The sequence below is a fragment of the Lachnellula hyalina genome, assembly GCF_007821495.1.
Source record: "Lachnellula hyalina strain CBS 185.66 chromosome Unknown contig00005, whole genome shotgun sequence".
Classification (NCBI taxonomy): Eukaryota; Fungi; Ascomycota; class Leotiomycetes; order Helotiales; family Lachnaceae; genus Lachnellula; species Lachnellula hyalina.
In genome coordinates this window covers 336,929-353,416 of record NW_022157119.1, presented here as the reverse complement: position 1 = coordinate 353,416, position 16,488 = coordinate 336,929, and the positions used below count along the sequence as shown (strand labels likewise).

Below are 16,488 nucleotides of genomic sequence, written 5' to 3'. Positions count from 1 at the left end.
AACGTGACCTCTAAAGCCAAGGATTTGTTGCCTCTAGTAAATGGATAATGGGAACCGAGGCGAGTATTATTCATACTTCCAGTGATTTACTCTTGACTTTAAGCTCATGGTATCGAATAATGAAGCTATTCCCAACGTTCTAGCTACCTCAATGATCTTCTTCCTTTCCTCGTTACCCACGTGTCCTACTGCTGAATTCTCCACTTCCGCAACTTCATTTCTCTCTCTATCCATTATCACTACAACACAAATATAATTATCTATCTCAACAAACACATGACCCATGCTTTCTCCCTATCTGCCGCTCTCTTCACGTGCCCACCCCACCGTAATGCAAGGTTTCCCCTTTCCCGTGAGCCAGGACCACGGCTCGGCAGAGTGAAAGAGTAACTGCTATAGGCCTAGGATATCCGGGGATCACGAAATCCCTGAAGCTCAGGCGATCCGTGCGGCCAATTAGGAGGTCTATCACTTTTTGTGAAAAATATGTGATACTTCGTATGCTCCTTTTCCAAACGATGGAAGACGATGATTGGGGTGATACGGTAATTAATCTATGTGAATAGTTCTGACTTGCTAAATCCTACGTGGGATAAGTTGTTAATAGTTGTAATGCTTGCATTACCTTTGCACGGATGCCGGATCATTGGATTGGCAACAGCTTGGCGCTCAATCGAATGTGATGGATGGTCAATATCTTGGAGAAAGGGGAAATGAGGAGAGGGACATGGATGCTTCTTTTCCTACTCCCATCCTATTCATTATATTCCTCCTTCCTTTCTTTGCTCCCGAGAATATAACCGGATTCATTTCCACCCACACAGACCTTTTACTTCTTTCTCACTGATTGTTGCTGATTGTTGTCTCACCAACATCAAGCTGTGCAACTCAACTGCCTGATCTACTTTACATCCCTCCCTTAAAGCTGTGTCTGTGTCGCCCTGTACCGATTCCGACTGCGACTGCGACTTCCCTTTCCTTTCCTCCCTTCCAATTCCTCTTCCTCTACTGGCTTTAAACAGTTTCATCTCACCCACCTCCGCATACGAACTATCAACTACAAACCACACGATGTAAAAAGCAAACACAAACAAAGACAAAGGACCGAAAACATTTCAGCGCAACAGACACATCGTAGTTTCCCCGCGATATCCTCCAGTTGCCATTTTCAAGGTCACCGCTTGTTCGCATTCAATTGATGTGTATCCCACTACTCCAGCCTCACCGCCGTCTTGTGCTTGTACTGTGCAAGACTCAAAAATTCATAGTAGACATCCACCATCTATAATACAAGGTACATCCCAGGTTGCGCCCAACCCAACCCAACCCAACCCAACCCCCAGTTATTTGACAACCCAACACAACAACCAATGCCAATGGAATCTTAATGGTGGCAGTGAGAAAGGAAGAGAAAATGGAGGATCAAAGTCAAAGATCGCGCCCCGAATCCAGCAATTCTGCAAACACAAGAATGACACCAACATCCAGCAACAGTTCTTCGGCCCATCTACCGGCGCGCAGTGCGGGTACAAATGGGGCTAGGGCACCTACTTCCGGCGGCGCAAGCTTGCTGCAGGAACGTTTGAGGGAGCGCAAAGTCGAAAGCGCGAGGCAGAGTCGCAGACGGAGTATCGATTTGAGCAATGGCGAGAAGGGTGTGCAGAGCTCGCCGGTAAAAGGGAGTGGTGGGAGAGGAGAGGAGCGCAGGTCGAGCGTGGGTGGGGTTACAGCTGGGAAGGGGGGGATGGGAATCAAGCAGATGGAAGAGGTATGTGTTCTCCATGTGAATACTGGGCACTAGCTAATTGAGTTTCAGCAAGTTTCTACTCTGCACAAACAGAACTTCGATCTCAAGCTTGAGCTTTTCCACCGCCGTCAGCGACAAGAAACCCTCGAGCACAAGCTGCAAGAAGCCGAGAAACAAATCGAAGAGCAGGCCGAATTACAAGAAGTGAATGAGGAGCTGTTGTCGGAATTGGAGAAGAGGGATCAGGCTGTCGAGGAGGCTGTCAACATCATTGTCACACTGGAGGAAAAGGTGGATAGGCTGATGAAGGAGCGAGAGGGTGTTAGATCTTTCGAGGCAGACTACGAATCCACATACTTCCGTCCTAGTCACGACGATGGGCTGCCAAGCTCCCCTCCACGATTCGACGACCAGTTGCGACCGCAGAAATCTGTCCCTCGCATGCCTTCGTTCTTGTCCGAGCCGAGTCAGGGTGTCGAAGCTTTGAGGAGCCTGTATCTCCCGTATAGCGAGTCCACACTGCCAAATCTAACGGAGGATTCACTTGATGGTTCACCAGATCATATAGGTAGTCCTCGACTCAGTCTTTTGAGCGAGAGTTCGTTCGTCAGTGTCTACGGGGAGAAAAAGTTTCAGTTGGATGTCCCAGAAGATGAGGTGGAACTCCCACGAAGACATCGAAGATCTACATCGGTGGAAGACTGGATTGATGAACGGCCTGTCCCTGATGTAACTCCCGTAAAACCATCAACACGCAACCTCACGCTACAGAGGAAAGAGTATCTCTCCATCAACAATGTACTGGAATCACCATTGCAGCGACTGGAGAAGTTGAAGCATACACTCGAGAAAGCCAATGGTAGCCTTGTATCCACACAAGCACCAAGCAGCAAGGGAAAACGAAAAGCTAGTATGCCTCGCCTTCTATCGACCGACACGAATAGCTTTGACCGTCAGCATACCCTCCCTCCAACTCCAGACACCATCAGCACCGATACACTGCGCCACTTCAAGAACTCGAATGATGCAATGCTACAGCATCGAAAAGCGAGCGGGACATTCCTCAACAGCACTTCTACTTTCCCCACAACGCGCCAGTATCAATCTGATATGTCACTTCGGCCACGTAGTGCAGGAGAGACGATCACTAGTAGACGCGAAGGGCACGGTTGGGATACCGAGACTCAGGAGGAATTTACAGAGACGGGTAGTATCTCCAGCACCAATAGCACGTATAACGGCACATCATCATATCAACGCCCGACACGAGCCAGGACACCGCCAGATCTATTTTCATTCGGGGGTGGTGGTGACGCCTGGGGTCGTGATGTGAGGTTCAACGATTCCTCACGCGTCCCACCACACCCCGCTCATCGCTATGAAAACATTCGTCGCTCTAGCATGGCCAATCACCCGCAGAGTGATGATACGGTAGTTGCGTACCAGGGTCAATTCACGGGCGATGGACATCCAGAGGTACAACATCCTCTCAACTCGCCATCCCAACCATACCCACCCGACCGTCGATCTTCGCTGGCTGCCACTACCAAACTGCGCAAAGCAGCACCGGCAAACAATCCTTCAACGGTAACAGCTACAAATTCGCCGCTCCCTTCGCCGGAGAAAGACACTGCCAACAGGAGATCGCGATTCTCGACACGCTTCTTTATAAGACCGGAGAAACCACCGATGGTGAGGAGTCAGAGTTACGTTGCAGAGGAGGAAGCAAGGGCTACGCCGCCACCGATTAGGAGGAATCGTACACAGGCACAAATTCCTAGACCAAGCTCTGCGAGTGGGCCAGGGGTTTCTGGATATGATGCCGCGGCGGATGAGATTGATGGCGATGTGGGGAAGTCGTTGGGGGTCGGAGGTAAGAAATGGTTTGGGATGGGGAGGACTAATTCTTTACGGCGCAGTTGAGTTGATCTGACCTCGATTTGAGGCTGGCGTTTGGCGAGTTTTATAGGGCGGGTCTCTGGGAACAAAACAAAAGCGTCGTTTGGTATTTCATCGACGGATAGGGTGTATTATAACAAAAGACTGGCAGCTTCAAAGCTTTGGGTGTATTATAAATGCGTTGGTATGGGCGCCATGCGATAGGACTGGTTAAGCGGATACCTGGTGTGTAGATTTAGAAAAGTAGCTGAATACCAGAGTCATCTTGAAGCCGAGTCTGAAATAATGTGTTGAGTGTCGTTCATCGGGTTTGTTCTGGCTTCTCAGTCCACTGGCCCACGAAACCAGGCCAGGTACCTCCTGGTGTACAGGATCAAATGTGTGCTCATGGTTCTGATTCCCTTGAAGTGTTTTATAGATGCAGTGTCCAGACATGTTATTTTAAACGTCCCGATCATGTCTCCGCACCCTCAGCGCGCCCACTTATTAAGGAATACAGGGTTCTGATCGCGAGTCTCAGGGGCGACCAATAGGGAGTGAGGGTGTTAGATGCACGAGCACAGCTAACCGCTTATCCATGGCGGGCATCCGTACATCAGACGAACGTCAGACGGGATCTCTCACGATCTGGGTTTCAACATCAGCCTTTTCAGCATCTTTATTATTAGTGATTGGAGATCAAAAGCTTAACAATGGCAGGTCTTGGAAATGGCCGTGAAACCTTTTTGAAAACATGTTGTTGAATCCCCCTTTGCCGTTAATTTACCTGTGCAGGTGAGCAGGTGAGAGAAAGGCTATATGAGTGAAGGTCGATGCAGAATTCGTGTGTAGGGATGTTCGAGATCAATTCTTTTCTCTTCCTCTTTCATTCATTCCTGCTGGTCAGCATTACGTTCATTTATTTGCCAATCAAATCAAACATCACCTTTTAATTAAGCTTATTCATTCTTCAAAATGCACTCCTCGTTACCCCTCCTGTTCGGCATCATCGCCATCGCATCAGCATCTCCTTTCGAAAGACGGACAGTCGCTGCACTTAACACAGCTGCATTCGATGAGGCTCAGCAGAAAGATAACACGGCTACACGTGCGTTCTCGGGAACTTCAATCAAGGTATGCCATGCATCCGTATGAGAAGTTCGGGCTGACGCTGATCATGGTAGACTGGCGATGGACGGTGCCTTTTTATTGATGAGTTATCGGGTGACTTTCGCGCCAACTTAAACCCTATCCAAGTTGCAGCTTGTGATGGAAGCGCTGGTCAATCATGGGATGTTGTTACAGCTGGAGCTCATGACAACGTAGCTGGAACAATGCTACTTGTCAGCACTTTGGTATGAAGACTTCTCGTGTCTTGTTGTTCATTCTGACTTTGCAGACTCAAGCTTGTATGAATTTTGATGATCGACGAGCTGCTGGGAATCAAGTCATCATGTTTTCTTGTGGCGGAAGAGCAGATGGAGGTATGCAATCCCCTACTATGGATTTACATCTCTGACTGTCTTAGGTGGTACTGTTACACCTTCTCAACTGTTCAACTTCACTAGTGGCGCTGGTCCTTTGGCCTTTCAGCCCCAGAGTGGAGCTAATGTATGTCTGGCTGTCACGGCTGCAAACGTGCTAGACCAAGCTCCTTGTGCTGCTGGAAATGCAACGCAGTCATTCTCTTTTGGGGGTGAAGCGCCTGGTGCAGGTGCAACTACTTCTGTAGCTGGGGGTCCAACATCGCCAGTGGCTGGGGCAACTCCTACTCCGACTTCTGCATTAGCAAGCAGTGCTTCAATAACACTAGCTACGAATACCAAAGTCCCAGTTACAGCCTCCAGTGCCTCTGCCCCATCTGGACCTTCCGTTTCAACCGCCATAGGCTCCGCAGCCCAAAGCGCATCAGCAGTCCCCGTTTCCCGCGCCGGTGGAGTTCTTCAACCATCAGCTGCTGCAGAAGCGAACCCGAAAGACACCACTGCAACACTAGCCTTTTCCTCTGCCTCCATCAAAACCTCTTCCGGTCAATGCCTCTTCATCGACTCTACCGCCGGTGATTTCCGTCAAAACTTGATTCCAATCGCAGTCCAAGATTGCACGGGAGCAGCAGGCGAGAAATTCGACATCATCACAGCAGGTGCTCATAACAATGAGGCAAACTCGACACTCGTTGTCAGTAGTTTAACAGAGGGATGTCTAAACTTTGATGACAGGAGAGCAGCTGGAGATCAAGTGATCATGTTTTCGTGTGGAGGACGAGCTGATGGAGGAGGTGCTGTTACGGATAGCCAGCTGTTCCCTTTTGGTGGTGGTAATAGCATTGAATTAGCACCGAAGAATGGTGCTGGTGCCACTTGTCTGTTTGCGAATGGGGCGAAGTTGGATCAGCAGGCTTGTACGGGCAATGCGAGTCAAACGTTTGATATCTTTGCATGAGGTGGTGAAGGTGTATGATAGGTCTGTTGGGTGTATTTGTAATTCTTTGTCTTCTTCTTTGTCAACCAAATGTATTTTATCGTGTTACTAGCATCATAGAGTGTTGATTTGAGAGCTGTAGACATCAGCGCTTCTTTGCTGTTCTCAGCTGTTTGAATATCTACCTATTGGATTTGCCATGTTGGGCTTTCAGCAATTTCATAATGAGTCAATCCACCTACTGTCTTCAGATAGTTATAGCACCTCGTCGCCTTCAATGTTGTCATCGCCAAGTCCAGTCTGTCTCTCCACCGTTCCTTTTGACTTTGTCTATCTGAAAGTAAATCAAATGCAATGAGATCAAGGGAGTAATGGTATCAAAGCCGATGAAGTCGCATGTCCATAGCATCGTGGAAGTGAAATGAAACATAAACCCTGGGCCCTGAGAATAAGCTTTGATGGTAATGGCGGGCCTACACCAGATTGGATCTGTGCTCGGCGCTAATCAGCCCCAGAAAGTGGAGCTTCAGGGCCCTCCCGAGCCTCCGCTTTCTTAAATTTAACCTTATCCTACCATATTCCCTACAACATTGCAATTACTCTCGTTCATACCCTGCAATGCTCTCTTGATACCTTTACAATTCTATCCTACCTTCTGTTCTCCACCTCGAACCATATCAATCAATGGCAGACGCAACTCCAATCGCCAATCCAACCCACGAAGCGCTCGAGTGGGAGACGCCTTCTACCTCCAAGAAACCCGGCATCTTAAGCAAATATAACACCTTCAATACATCCTCAAAGCCACAGTTTGCAGTCACCAAGGAAGAGGGTCCCGCTGCAGAACGAAACGCCCCAGGACATCGTTCCGACCGCTTCATCCCCACCTGGATCAGCCGCAAGACATGTTGCTACGCGCTCGCAGCGCTCTTTGTACTGGTACTGATTCTAGCACTCGGATTGGGAATTGGGCTGGGTCTACATAAGGGGTGGGTTAATTTGAACACTTTCCATCCAGGGACAGGGACTCCGATTTGAGCTTCCACTCTAATCTGAAACTCTGGAATTTCCCCTTCTTCTTTCTCTCCTTATTCCTTCCTTGGTCAATCATTCTTTTTGGAAATTAGCAAATTGCAATCCTATAAACATACAGCTCATACTCCTCAGCAAAAAACACAAGAACCTCCCTCTCCCCACCAACACGGCAACTTTCACAGGCGACCTAACATACTATTCTCCCGGTCCGGGCTACGGCGCTTGCGGATACGAGAATACCTCCAAAGACTCCATCTGTGCAGTCTCGCATATTGTGTGGGATGCTGTGAGTACCAGCAGTAATCCGAATGCGAATCCTTTGTGTGGGAAGAAGATACGGATCGATAGGTATGATGCGACGAAAGCGGGGAATAGCAGTGTGGATGTCATGGTGGTGGATCGGTGTACGGGGTGTCAGCCAGACGATTTGGATTTGAGTTTGAGCGTTTTTACGGATCTGGCCGAGGAGAGTGAAGGAAGAGTTGTGGGGAGTTGGGCTTGGTTGAGTTGAGGTATATTGGGCTATGGGTGTTTATATGAGAGCATGTGTTTTGGGATGGGTAGCGTTGAAATGTGGCAGAGTTGACAGTCACAAGGTCACGCTTGGAGGAGTTCAGGGTAGATTACTTCTTGTTATAATACTTGCAGAGATACCCTTTTTGAATGGAACACACGAATAGGTATAGGAGATCAACCTTGCACTGACTTCTTAGATCAAACTTTCCAGAGCGCCATATGGCATTGTTTGGCGCAAACCTAGCACCGGGGAAGACACCCGGGCTGTCAGAAGCTCAATTATACCTCATCTGATACATGACATTTTTACAGATATAGATCGCTCACTTGACCTCTCCACCCCCCAAAATATCCTTGATATTAATCTGCCCACTTCCTCTCGGCAGCGGCTTGGCCTGATTTGGGCCTTCCTTCCAACCAATCATATAAATCATTCTAAACGTTGCTGGTAATGTCCCATCCTCATTCCCATGCAGCTCCCGATAAATGCCTTCGTTCGCAAGAAGTACATCTTTCTGTATACCTCCTGGTTCTCTCCCCAGAACAGCATTACTCTCTCCCATTGCTTGGAGATCTCGCATTAATGAAAAAGTGTCGGGAAAGTCAACGATGATGTCGTCTACGTCAACAGTCAACATTTTGAATCCGGCTTTTTGTAGTAGCCCGCCCATGTCTCGAACATCTGCTAATGGAGAAACATGTGTTGCGACTCCACCTCGCCGTTCTTGATCTGAAAGTTGTAGTGATGTTCGCAATTCGTACAGAGTATCTCCTCCAAACATGGCTGCAATGAACGGCGAGTCAGGTTTAAGAACATGGTTTATTTGAGCTAGTTGAGAAGGAAGGTCATTGATCCAATGCATGCTTAGAGAGCTCAATACAGCATCAAATGTTTCGGCTTCAAACGGCAATCGTTCCTCATCGTCCAGCACTTGGCGTGTGAGGTTTATCTCTTGATTGAATGGAAGGTCGACATCTCTATACAGCAGTGTACGGGAGGAATCTGCAGCTGTGAGGTGTGATATTCGGGTGGAAAGAGGAGGAGAGGTTGTCTTTGAAGGGTCAATATCAGGATCGGGAAGAGTAAGCGCCCGCGCTATGTTGCATGAGTTTGCCCCCAGGTCGAGGACATGGTTAAAATGTCGATTTATATCCTAGAACTATTAGCATTCAGAAGCCAATTGAAGAGTAATATCCTACTAGTAACCTCTCCGATAACCGCATAGCCACTTCATCCTTCAGATAGTCCGCCTGCCGACTTCTTTCTACATTTGAAGCTGCTCGTTCTTTCTGCAGGTATTTTGTATTTCGATTGAAGACTTGTAGAGTCGGGTTTCCTGGAGCTTGGACCGCATAACCCCGAGATACTCGAGATATACAAATTCTCTGATTAATTGCAGGTCGCGGTAGAAAAGATCGTAACGTTGTTGGCTTCATAATTGAGGTTGAATATAAAATACGAGAGAAGGCTGATGGTGACGTTCAACATTTAGACAAGGCTCTATGCAAGCTAACCCTGCTGAGAAATGCGCGGGCACGGGCACTACTGTTGTCAAGTCAAATCCAAGAGGGGACCGTCAACACCACACCCAGAAGCTCAGACTTACTATTTCGCCCAATTATTCAGCACATCAATAGCGACATCTCATCACAGAAAATAAGAACAGCTGGCTATCGCGCCGCAAGCACGTTGCGAATGGAGATCCCCGCGCAGGGCTAAGAACGAAGCCTTTGCTATCCCGCTTCCACGCCATCCGCGAATCCTACGGTTTTCGAGACCTACACCACCTTGTATTGTCGTCGAGGGTCTTCACGTATCGATCGGATATATTTTCGAGCTGGGTGTATCGTAGATTCAGAGGGAAAAGCAGAAGACCAACGCCCCAATACCCCATCATGGCTTCCTCGGCCGCAGCGGGCTTCCTCAGCCGCGGGTCCTCGGGGAACAATTCGAATATGCGTGGCTTGGTACAGTTCATTGCAGATCTAAGGAATGCCAGGGCACGAGAGTTGGAGGAGAAGAGAATCAATAAGGAACTGGCGAATATAAGGTTTGTGGCTGCGTTTCTGGCTTTGCAGGGGAGGGAGTGAGGCTGACCAGTTATTCTATCATAGGCAGAAATTCAAAGGTATATCCGCATGCCATCTGCGGGGGAGGGCAAGTTACTAATATAATATAGATGGAAGCCTCAGTGGATACCACAAAAAGAAATATGTCTGCAAGGTAATGCGCCCCAGCAGCCCTGGCCACAGACCTGCATCTGACTCTTGCAGCTTCTCTATATATACATTCTAGGATGGAACGTTGACTTCGGACACCTCGAGGCTGTGAATCTCATCTCGGCGAACAAATATTCGGAGAAGCAGATCGGATATCTTGCCATGACCCTTTTCCTACACGAGCAGCACGAATTATTACATCTAGTGGTTAACAGTATACGAAAAGATTTGACGGATCATAATGAACTATTCAACTGCTTGGCGTTGCATGCCATTGCCAATGTTGGTTCCAGAGAAATGGGTGAGGCGTTGAGTGGGGAGGTTCACCGGCTCCTGATTTCACCGTAAGATTGTAATCCCCATGGCTTTCAACTGCTAATGATGTTCAAGTACTTCGAAAGCTTTCGTCAAGAAAAAGGCGGCACTTACTCTTCTCCGACTCTACCGAAAGTCCCCAGATATCGTCCAACCGCAATGGGCCGAACGGATAATATCTCTGATGGATGATGCTGATATGGGTGTTGCTCTTTCTGTAACTTCTCTAGTCATGGCCCTTACGCAAAACAACCCAGAGCAGTACAAAGGCAGCTATGTCAAAGCAGCTTCACGGATGAAGAGGATATTGGTGGACCAGGAATATGCGCAGGATTACCTCTACTACAAAGTGCCATGTCCATGGATACAAGTGAAGATGCTGAGGTTATTGCAATACTTTCCGCCGTCAGGTACGTTTTGGTGCAGTATGGCTACGTTCACTCTAACAGATGACAGAGGATACTCATGTCCGAGAATTGATCCGAGAATCCCTACAAAAGATTCTAAACCTGGCGTTGGAGATGCCAAAGAACGTACAACAAAACAACGCCCAGAATGCTGTTCTCTTTGAAGCCATCAACCTGATCATTCATCTCGATACCGAACAAGCCCTGATGAAGCAGATTTCATCGAGACTAGGTAAATTCATCCAGTCACGCGAGACGAATGTACGATATCTTGGATTGGAAGCCATGACACATTTGGCTGCACGAGCCGAAACTTTGGATCCCATCAAGCAGCACCAGTCAATAATCATTGGGTCTCTGAAAGACAGGGATATCAGTGTACGGAGGAAAGGTCTAGATCTCTTGTACAGCATGTGTGACCAGACTAATGCTCAGCCAATCGTCGGAGAACTTCTCCAATATCTTCAAAACGCCGACTTTGCCATCCGAGAAGAGATGGTACTAAAAATTGCTATCTTGACAGAAAAGTACGCCACGGACATTCAGTGGTATGTGGACATTTCCCTGCGCCTAATCGCAATGGCAGGCGATCATGTCAGTGATGAAGTATGGCATCGAGTCATTCAAATCGTCACGAACAACGAAGAGCTCCAAGTGTACGCTGCGCAAAACATCTTGCAATACGTCAAGGCGGACCATTGTCACGAGACTTTGGTCAAGATCGGAGGTTACATCCTAGGCGAGTTCGGTCATCTGATTGCAGAAGACAAGGGATGTAGTCCCATCGAGCAGTTCCTGGCTCTTCAAGGAAAGCTTCAAGGGTGTTCGTCAAGTACAAGGGCTATTATTCTCTCATGCTTCATCAAATTCGTCAACCTCTTTCCTGAAATCAAACCTCGACTCATGTACGTTTTCCAAGCGTACAGCCATACTTTGGACTCGGAGCTCCAGCAAAGAGCATGCGAATATCTCGCCCTAGCAAGTCTACCAACCGACGATCTACTTCGCACCGTTTGCGATGAGATGCCTCCATTCCCAGAGCGCCAGTCAGCTCTTCTCTCACGACTGCATCAAAAGCATGGCAACACAAGTGACAAGCGGACTTGGGTTGTTGGTGGGAAAGATGCTAATATAATCGAGAAGAACCCAGGTCTCAAACGTGCACAGAGTTCCAACGGGGGCCCACAAATGAACGGGACAAACGGGACCACGAATGGCACGAATGGACACGCCAAGGGTGCTAATGACCTCGCTGGCTTGGATATGCTGGATACGGGACCTTCGGAACCCAAGACGCTTAAAGCTCCAAACTTGGCAAGCGCAGCTCATCTCTCGCCAGATTGGGAGATTGGCTACAACAAGTTGCTCACGAAAGCAGAGGGTATACTCTATGAGGATGGTCAGATCCAGATTGGTGTACGGTCAGAATATAGAGGTCAAATGGCTTGTGTCATTCTCTACTTCTCTAACAAAGCTCCAACTGCCGTGACCTCTTTTACCACGACTTTGGATCTCGAACCGGCTGAGAAGGAAAACCTCAGCTGGGAGGTCAAGGGCTTACCGGAGAGTACCATCCACCAAGGCGCACAAAGTCAACAGATGATCATGTTCGAAGCCAAGAAGGTCTTTGACAAGAGTCCGACGATCAGAATTAGTTATATTGCTGGAGCACTTCAAGCCCTCACATTGAAGCTTCCGGTTAATATCCACAAATTTATGGACCCGGCTGAACTTACCGCTGACGATTTCTTCAAACGATGGAAGCAGATTGGTGGAGCGCCACGTGAAGCTCAACGTGTATTTGGTGTTAAGGGTGGTAGAGATGGTGATCGAGAAATCAATGAGTCCTTTATACGGAGGACCGTTGAAGGTTTCCGGTGGGGAGTCCTCGATGGTGTTGATCCGAATAGGAAGAACTTTGTTGGTGCAAGTGTGCTACATACCGGGGGCGGAGGGAAGTTTGGATGTTTATTGCGACTTGAGCCCAATTATGGGACACAGGTAAGCTTGCCCCTCGTTGAAAGTGGATGGTACTGACTCGAACAGATGGTGCGTCTCACGATTCGAGCGACAGATGATAGTGTCCCGCCGATTATAATCAAGACTATGGAGGAGAGATTAGCGGTTGGGATCTCGGCGTACCCGGAGACGATGGAGCAACCTTCTCATAGGGACATTTCGAATGTTTTTGAGAATATACTTGTGACGTGAGAGGGAGATAGAATCATTCTGGTTGGAACTTTAGGGTCGGATAATGAGATTAGTACATAGTTGCATTTCAACGGAGTCATTTCGAGCGACTGATACTTCTGTCCAAGGTGGTGCAAGACGTGATTTCGTTTTCTCGGGCTAGCAGGAAGTTCCCGAAACCGGCTACTGTGACACTCTCAGTGAGGTGAGGTTCCGATATCTTTCGCTCTTCGAATCCTCTTACTACTCACGTTCATGAGGATGCACAGTAGAGCATAAAGAGCGGGACATAGCTAATACGCAAAGCAACCCGAATGTGGGAGACATGCAAAGGTCCCAAGTTCTGCTGCAATTGAGTCTGGCCATGTGATCTGAAGCGCAAGTGTCGACTTCTGCCTAGTGTTTATTATTGCCATAACCAGCTTGAACATCTTCCGGGCAATTGGCGCGGTTGTCAAACAAGTATGCAGGTCGAGGTTCAAGCAGTCCTCGGCATCGTATTCAAGTCCCTCGTCACAGTGCCAGACCCATTCTTGTGTACTCGACGGAGAGACCCTAGCAAGTATGGCCTTCTGCTTCAGTGTGGCATTGAGCATGCTAATCAATATTTCGCCGTGATACTGGAAGCGCCAGTCCTGCTCTGCGATTGACGCATTCGCGTCTATGGTGCCGCGAGGGTATGGAGAGTCATCGGTAAGAACTTTCAGAGTGGTGAATGCCGTCCTTTTTCCAGGATCAGTGGCGAGGCAGGCGATAATGCTGAAGCAGAAATGTACAGCTCCGCGGATAAAGTCTTCTTCGACGTGGTGGCTGTTTGGTGTTGCGGACAAGCCGAATTTATTCACCAAACTCCGGGAACATGGTCAGGATGCGTTTGGTCTCCAACTCCCCACCAGCACTGTGATATCTGCATTAGCAAGGGTGATTCATCTAATAGTCGGGGCTAAGAAGCACTTACCCAAGGTCGGTTTTTATAGTCTCAACAAGCTGGTATGCTTGCGGTTGGGGGAGTGGAAGTTGGGGTTGGCAGAGGTGTAGAAAGGCAAATGGTTTTGCTGTTCTCGAGGAAGGTGCGATGCTGATTCACTCGAGAGATGGCGGCGACTACCAAATTTGAATAGTGAAATATCAGCTATCAACTACTCAGAAAAAGAAATCTAGCCAGGTCTGATACTGGGTCATGGACTACATCCAAAGCACCTGCTTAATCACAGCTTGATGGAGGTTTGTGAACGTCTAGGAATCCTCAGCTAAGTAAACAAGATCACCACGTGATAATAATATGATATTGGATCTGTGGTAATCTATCAACCACTACAGTCCTCATTACTATCCAAAATGTAATTGATTCAGCTATGACTGATTTGACTGTTAAGTTAGCATTTTAGTTTCTTCAAGAAATTCGCACCTGTCTCTCTTTCTAACTTCCCCGCAACATCATTAAACTCGCCCCGACTCCCTCCTCACCAAACTTTGGTCTTCCAACTGAAGATGGCCACTTCCCCGGTATCGAACTAAACTTCTTCAGCCTTCACAATCTGCTCCTCACCAGCTCTTACCCCGCCCTTCCCCTTCACATCACCCTCTTCCCCATCTTTCCCCAAGCCCCTCTCCCGTCTAAAGCTCTTCAACTCCAACCCCACCCTATCAACAGCTCCATACGGAGTGCCAAAAATATCATCCATACCCTCCAAGCTCCGCCCCTTTGTCTCCGGCACTAACCACCACACAAGCACACCCATGATAGTAATACAAGCGGCGAAGAAGAAAAAGAAGCCTCCTTTGAGGGCAGACAGCATGTAAGGAGAAGCACGGGCAACAGCGAATTGAAAGAGCCATTGGCAGGCAGTGGCTAGACAGACTGCCAGCTCCTTGATGCGAGTAGGGAAGATTTCGGAGCAATAAACCCAAACGACACCATTCCAGGCGAATGAGAAGAATGCCTGTTCTTGTTAGCCCAGATCACTCGGATTGGGTGAGGGCGAAAGACAAACCGCATAGATGTAGATACAAACAATAGCAACCCACCCCGCAACACTCTTCTCCTGCGGACGGGTCAAGTCCACGTGCCGTGCGGTGACAAACCCGCCTATATACCAGAGCGCGAGGCTTGTGCCAACGGAGCTGGTAATTAGGAGCTTCCGGCGGCCTGCGCGGTCAATGAAGAGAACAAGGGAGAAGATTGTGGCAATACTTTTCACGACGGCGTACATGCCTGTTCATCTGTCAGCATTTGCATGGGCGTTTCTTGGGATGGAAATCGGACCAGAAGCAAGCAACACAACTTTCGTCCCACTAAACCCAATACTCTTGAAAATCGTGGGCGTATAGAAGTTGACACCATTGATACCAGTCAAGTTCTGGCCGGCCATAAGACCTAGTCCAATGAACATGCGATTTCGGTTGCCTTTCCACCATAGCTCTCTGAAAATCCCCAATTTGGAGGGAGGGTGTGAAGTGAGAGGTTTAGATTGTCTTTGAATAGCTTCTTGAATCTCGTCCATTTCGGTATTGATGTATTCGTGTTCGACGGAGAGGTGCCGAACAAAAGCTAGAACTTTGCGGGCTTCCAATGCCTTACCCTTCATGACCAAGAACCGTGGGCTTTCGGGGAGGATGAAGAGTGCTGCGAAGAAAAGGAGCGTTGAGGGAATGATTTGCACGGCGAGGGAGATTTGCCATTGTCTTGTCTCGGTGGGTGGGATGTATTCATTGACAATGTAGTTGCACCAGTATCCCAGCAGAGATGAGAGCTGATTGTTGATCTCGTAGATGCCGACTAGGGAGCCACGGATTGCAGGTGGGCTGAGTTCAGCTATATACTGGAGGGACATTAGCGGGCTAGGGGGTACGGTGATGACTATCAAAGGGATTAAATGCGAACCAAGGGGACAATGACAGTGACGCTTCCGGTTCCGAGACCTGTTATCAGTCGGCCGGCGTACATCATGCCCAGTCTACCGTAACAGAATGCCTGAAACTTGTCAGCTACGTCCAATGGTTTTGTAGGGCGACGAACTTGCAAAGCAGCACCAAAGGTGTACACGACTGCAGCACACATCAATGCAACCTTTCGTCCCCAGTACTTCATACAAGGAAAAGTTGACACGCTTCCAATCAATCCACCAATCTGGAACAATGAAACAATATTTGCTGTCACATTATTATATGCATGGGATCCAACAGGAGGGAGATGGAAGTCACGAAAGAACGAGGGTAAAACGAGGACACCGGAGATGACCTATTTTTTATATCAGCATTGTGTAATGGAGAAGGATTTTAGAGTCTATGACATTCAAGTCCACAACTCTCGAGACATCAACGGGGAGCAGAGCTTCACAACTCGTCCGAATGAAGGAACAAAATGTTTCAAGTTGCTTACACCATTGTTGTAACCAAACATCCAGCTACCTAGGCAGGCAAGGATTGTGAGGAGGTAGATTCGATAATTGTAAACTTCCGAAGGAGTAGGACGGTCTTCTGCAGCTCGACTGAGGCCCATGATGAAAAGTAACGAGTGAAGAGTGGGGTTGAGGTTCCGAAATGATATTCATTGAAGTGCTGGACGCAACTATGTTAATTGAAATACAACTGAAGGGTATAGCAATGCAAAGTAGAGCAGAGTATTTAGACAATTTCGCCCGAAATTTTCATATAGTGGGAGACTATACAAGACATTGTCATTAAGGGTTACGTGCTATTCAAATAGACGGCGACTTCTGCACTTGCAACTGATGCATCATGTAAGCAGCCAGCGAC

The 16,488-nt window shown here is 48.2% G+C and overlaps 6 protein-coding genes across 6 annotated transcripts; 4 read left to right on the top strand and 2 right to left on the bottom strand.

The window, feature by feature from the left end:
• Positions 1-1,414: 1,414 nt before the first annotated feature.
• LHYA1_G001242 (uncharacterized protein) lies at positions 1,415-3,670 on the top strand (the record flags this gene model as incomplete). The annotated part of the gene is made up of 2 exons (XM_031146226.1): positions 1,415-1,768; positions 1,817-3,670. 2 exons carry the CDS (start codon positions 1,415-1,417, stop codon positions 3,668-3,670), a joined length of 2,208 nt encoding a protein of 735 aa, XP_031009435.1.
• A 930-nt stretch (positions 3,671-4,600) lies between these two features.
• LHYA1_G001241 (uncharacterized protein) lies at positions 4,601-6,067 on the top strand (the record flags this gene model as incomplete). The annotated part of the gene is made up of 4 exons (XM_031146225.1): positions 4,601-4,759; positions 4,810-4,980; positions 5,025-5,109; positions 5,154-6,067. 4 exons carry the CDS (start codon positions 4,601-4,603, stop codon positions 6,065-6,067), a joined length of 1,329 nt encoding a protein of 442 aa, XP_031009432.1.
• A 663-nt stretch (positions 6,068-6,730) lies between these two features.
• On the top strand, positions 6,731-7,592 carry LHYA1_G001240 (uncharacterized protein; the record flags this gene model as incomplete). The annotated part of the gene is made up of 2 exons (XM_031146224.1): positions 6,731-7,039; positions 7,200-7,592. 2 exons carry the CDS (start codon positions 6,731-6,733, stop codon positions 7,590-7,592), a joined length of 702 nt encoding a protein of 233 aa, XP_031009433.1.
• A 328-nt stretch (positions 7,593-7,920) lies between these two features.
• ndufaf5 (Arginine-hydroxylase, mitochondrial) lies at positions 7,921-9,034 on the bottom strand (the record flags this gene model as incomplete). Its single annotated transcript, XM_031146223.1, has 2 exons — positions 7,921-8,751; positions 8,798-9,034. The coding sequence occupies 2 exons, from the start codon at positions 9,032-9,034 to the stop codon at positions 7,921-7,923; spliced, it is 1,068 nt and encodes a 355-aa protein (XP_031009490.1).
• Positions 9,035-9,493: 459 nt separating this feature from the next.
• AP2A2 (AP-2 complex subunit alpha-2) lies at positions 9,494-12,750 on the top strand (the record flags this gene model as incomplete). Its single annotated transcript, XM_031146222.1, has 7 exons — positions 9,494-9,648; positions 9,713-9,726; positions 9,778-9,821; positions 9,872-10,161; positions 10,208-10,542; positions 10,589-12,540; positions 12,586-12,750. The coding sequence occupies 7 exons, from the start codon at positions 9,494-9,496 to the stop codon at positions 12,748-12,750; spliced, it is 2,955 nt and encodes a 984-aa protein (XP_031009489.1).
• Positions 12,751-14,243: 1,493 nt separating this feature from the next.
• qutD_1 (putative quinate permease) lies at positions 14,244-16,231 on the bottom strand (the record flags this gene model as incomplete). The annotated part of the gene is made up of 6 exons (XM_031146221.1): positions 14,244-14,672; positions 14,724-14,944; positions 14,996-15,551; positions 15,614-15,703; positions 15,749-15,859; positions 16,187-16,231. 6 exons carry the CDS (start codon positions 16,229-16,231, stop codon positions 14,244-14,246), a joined length of 1,452 nt encoding a protein of 483 aa, XP_031009484.1.
• Between the last annotated feature and the right edge of the window lie 257 nt (positions 16,232-16,488).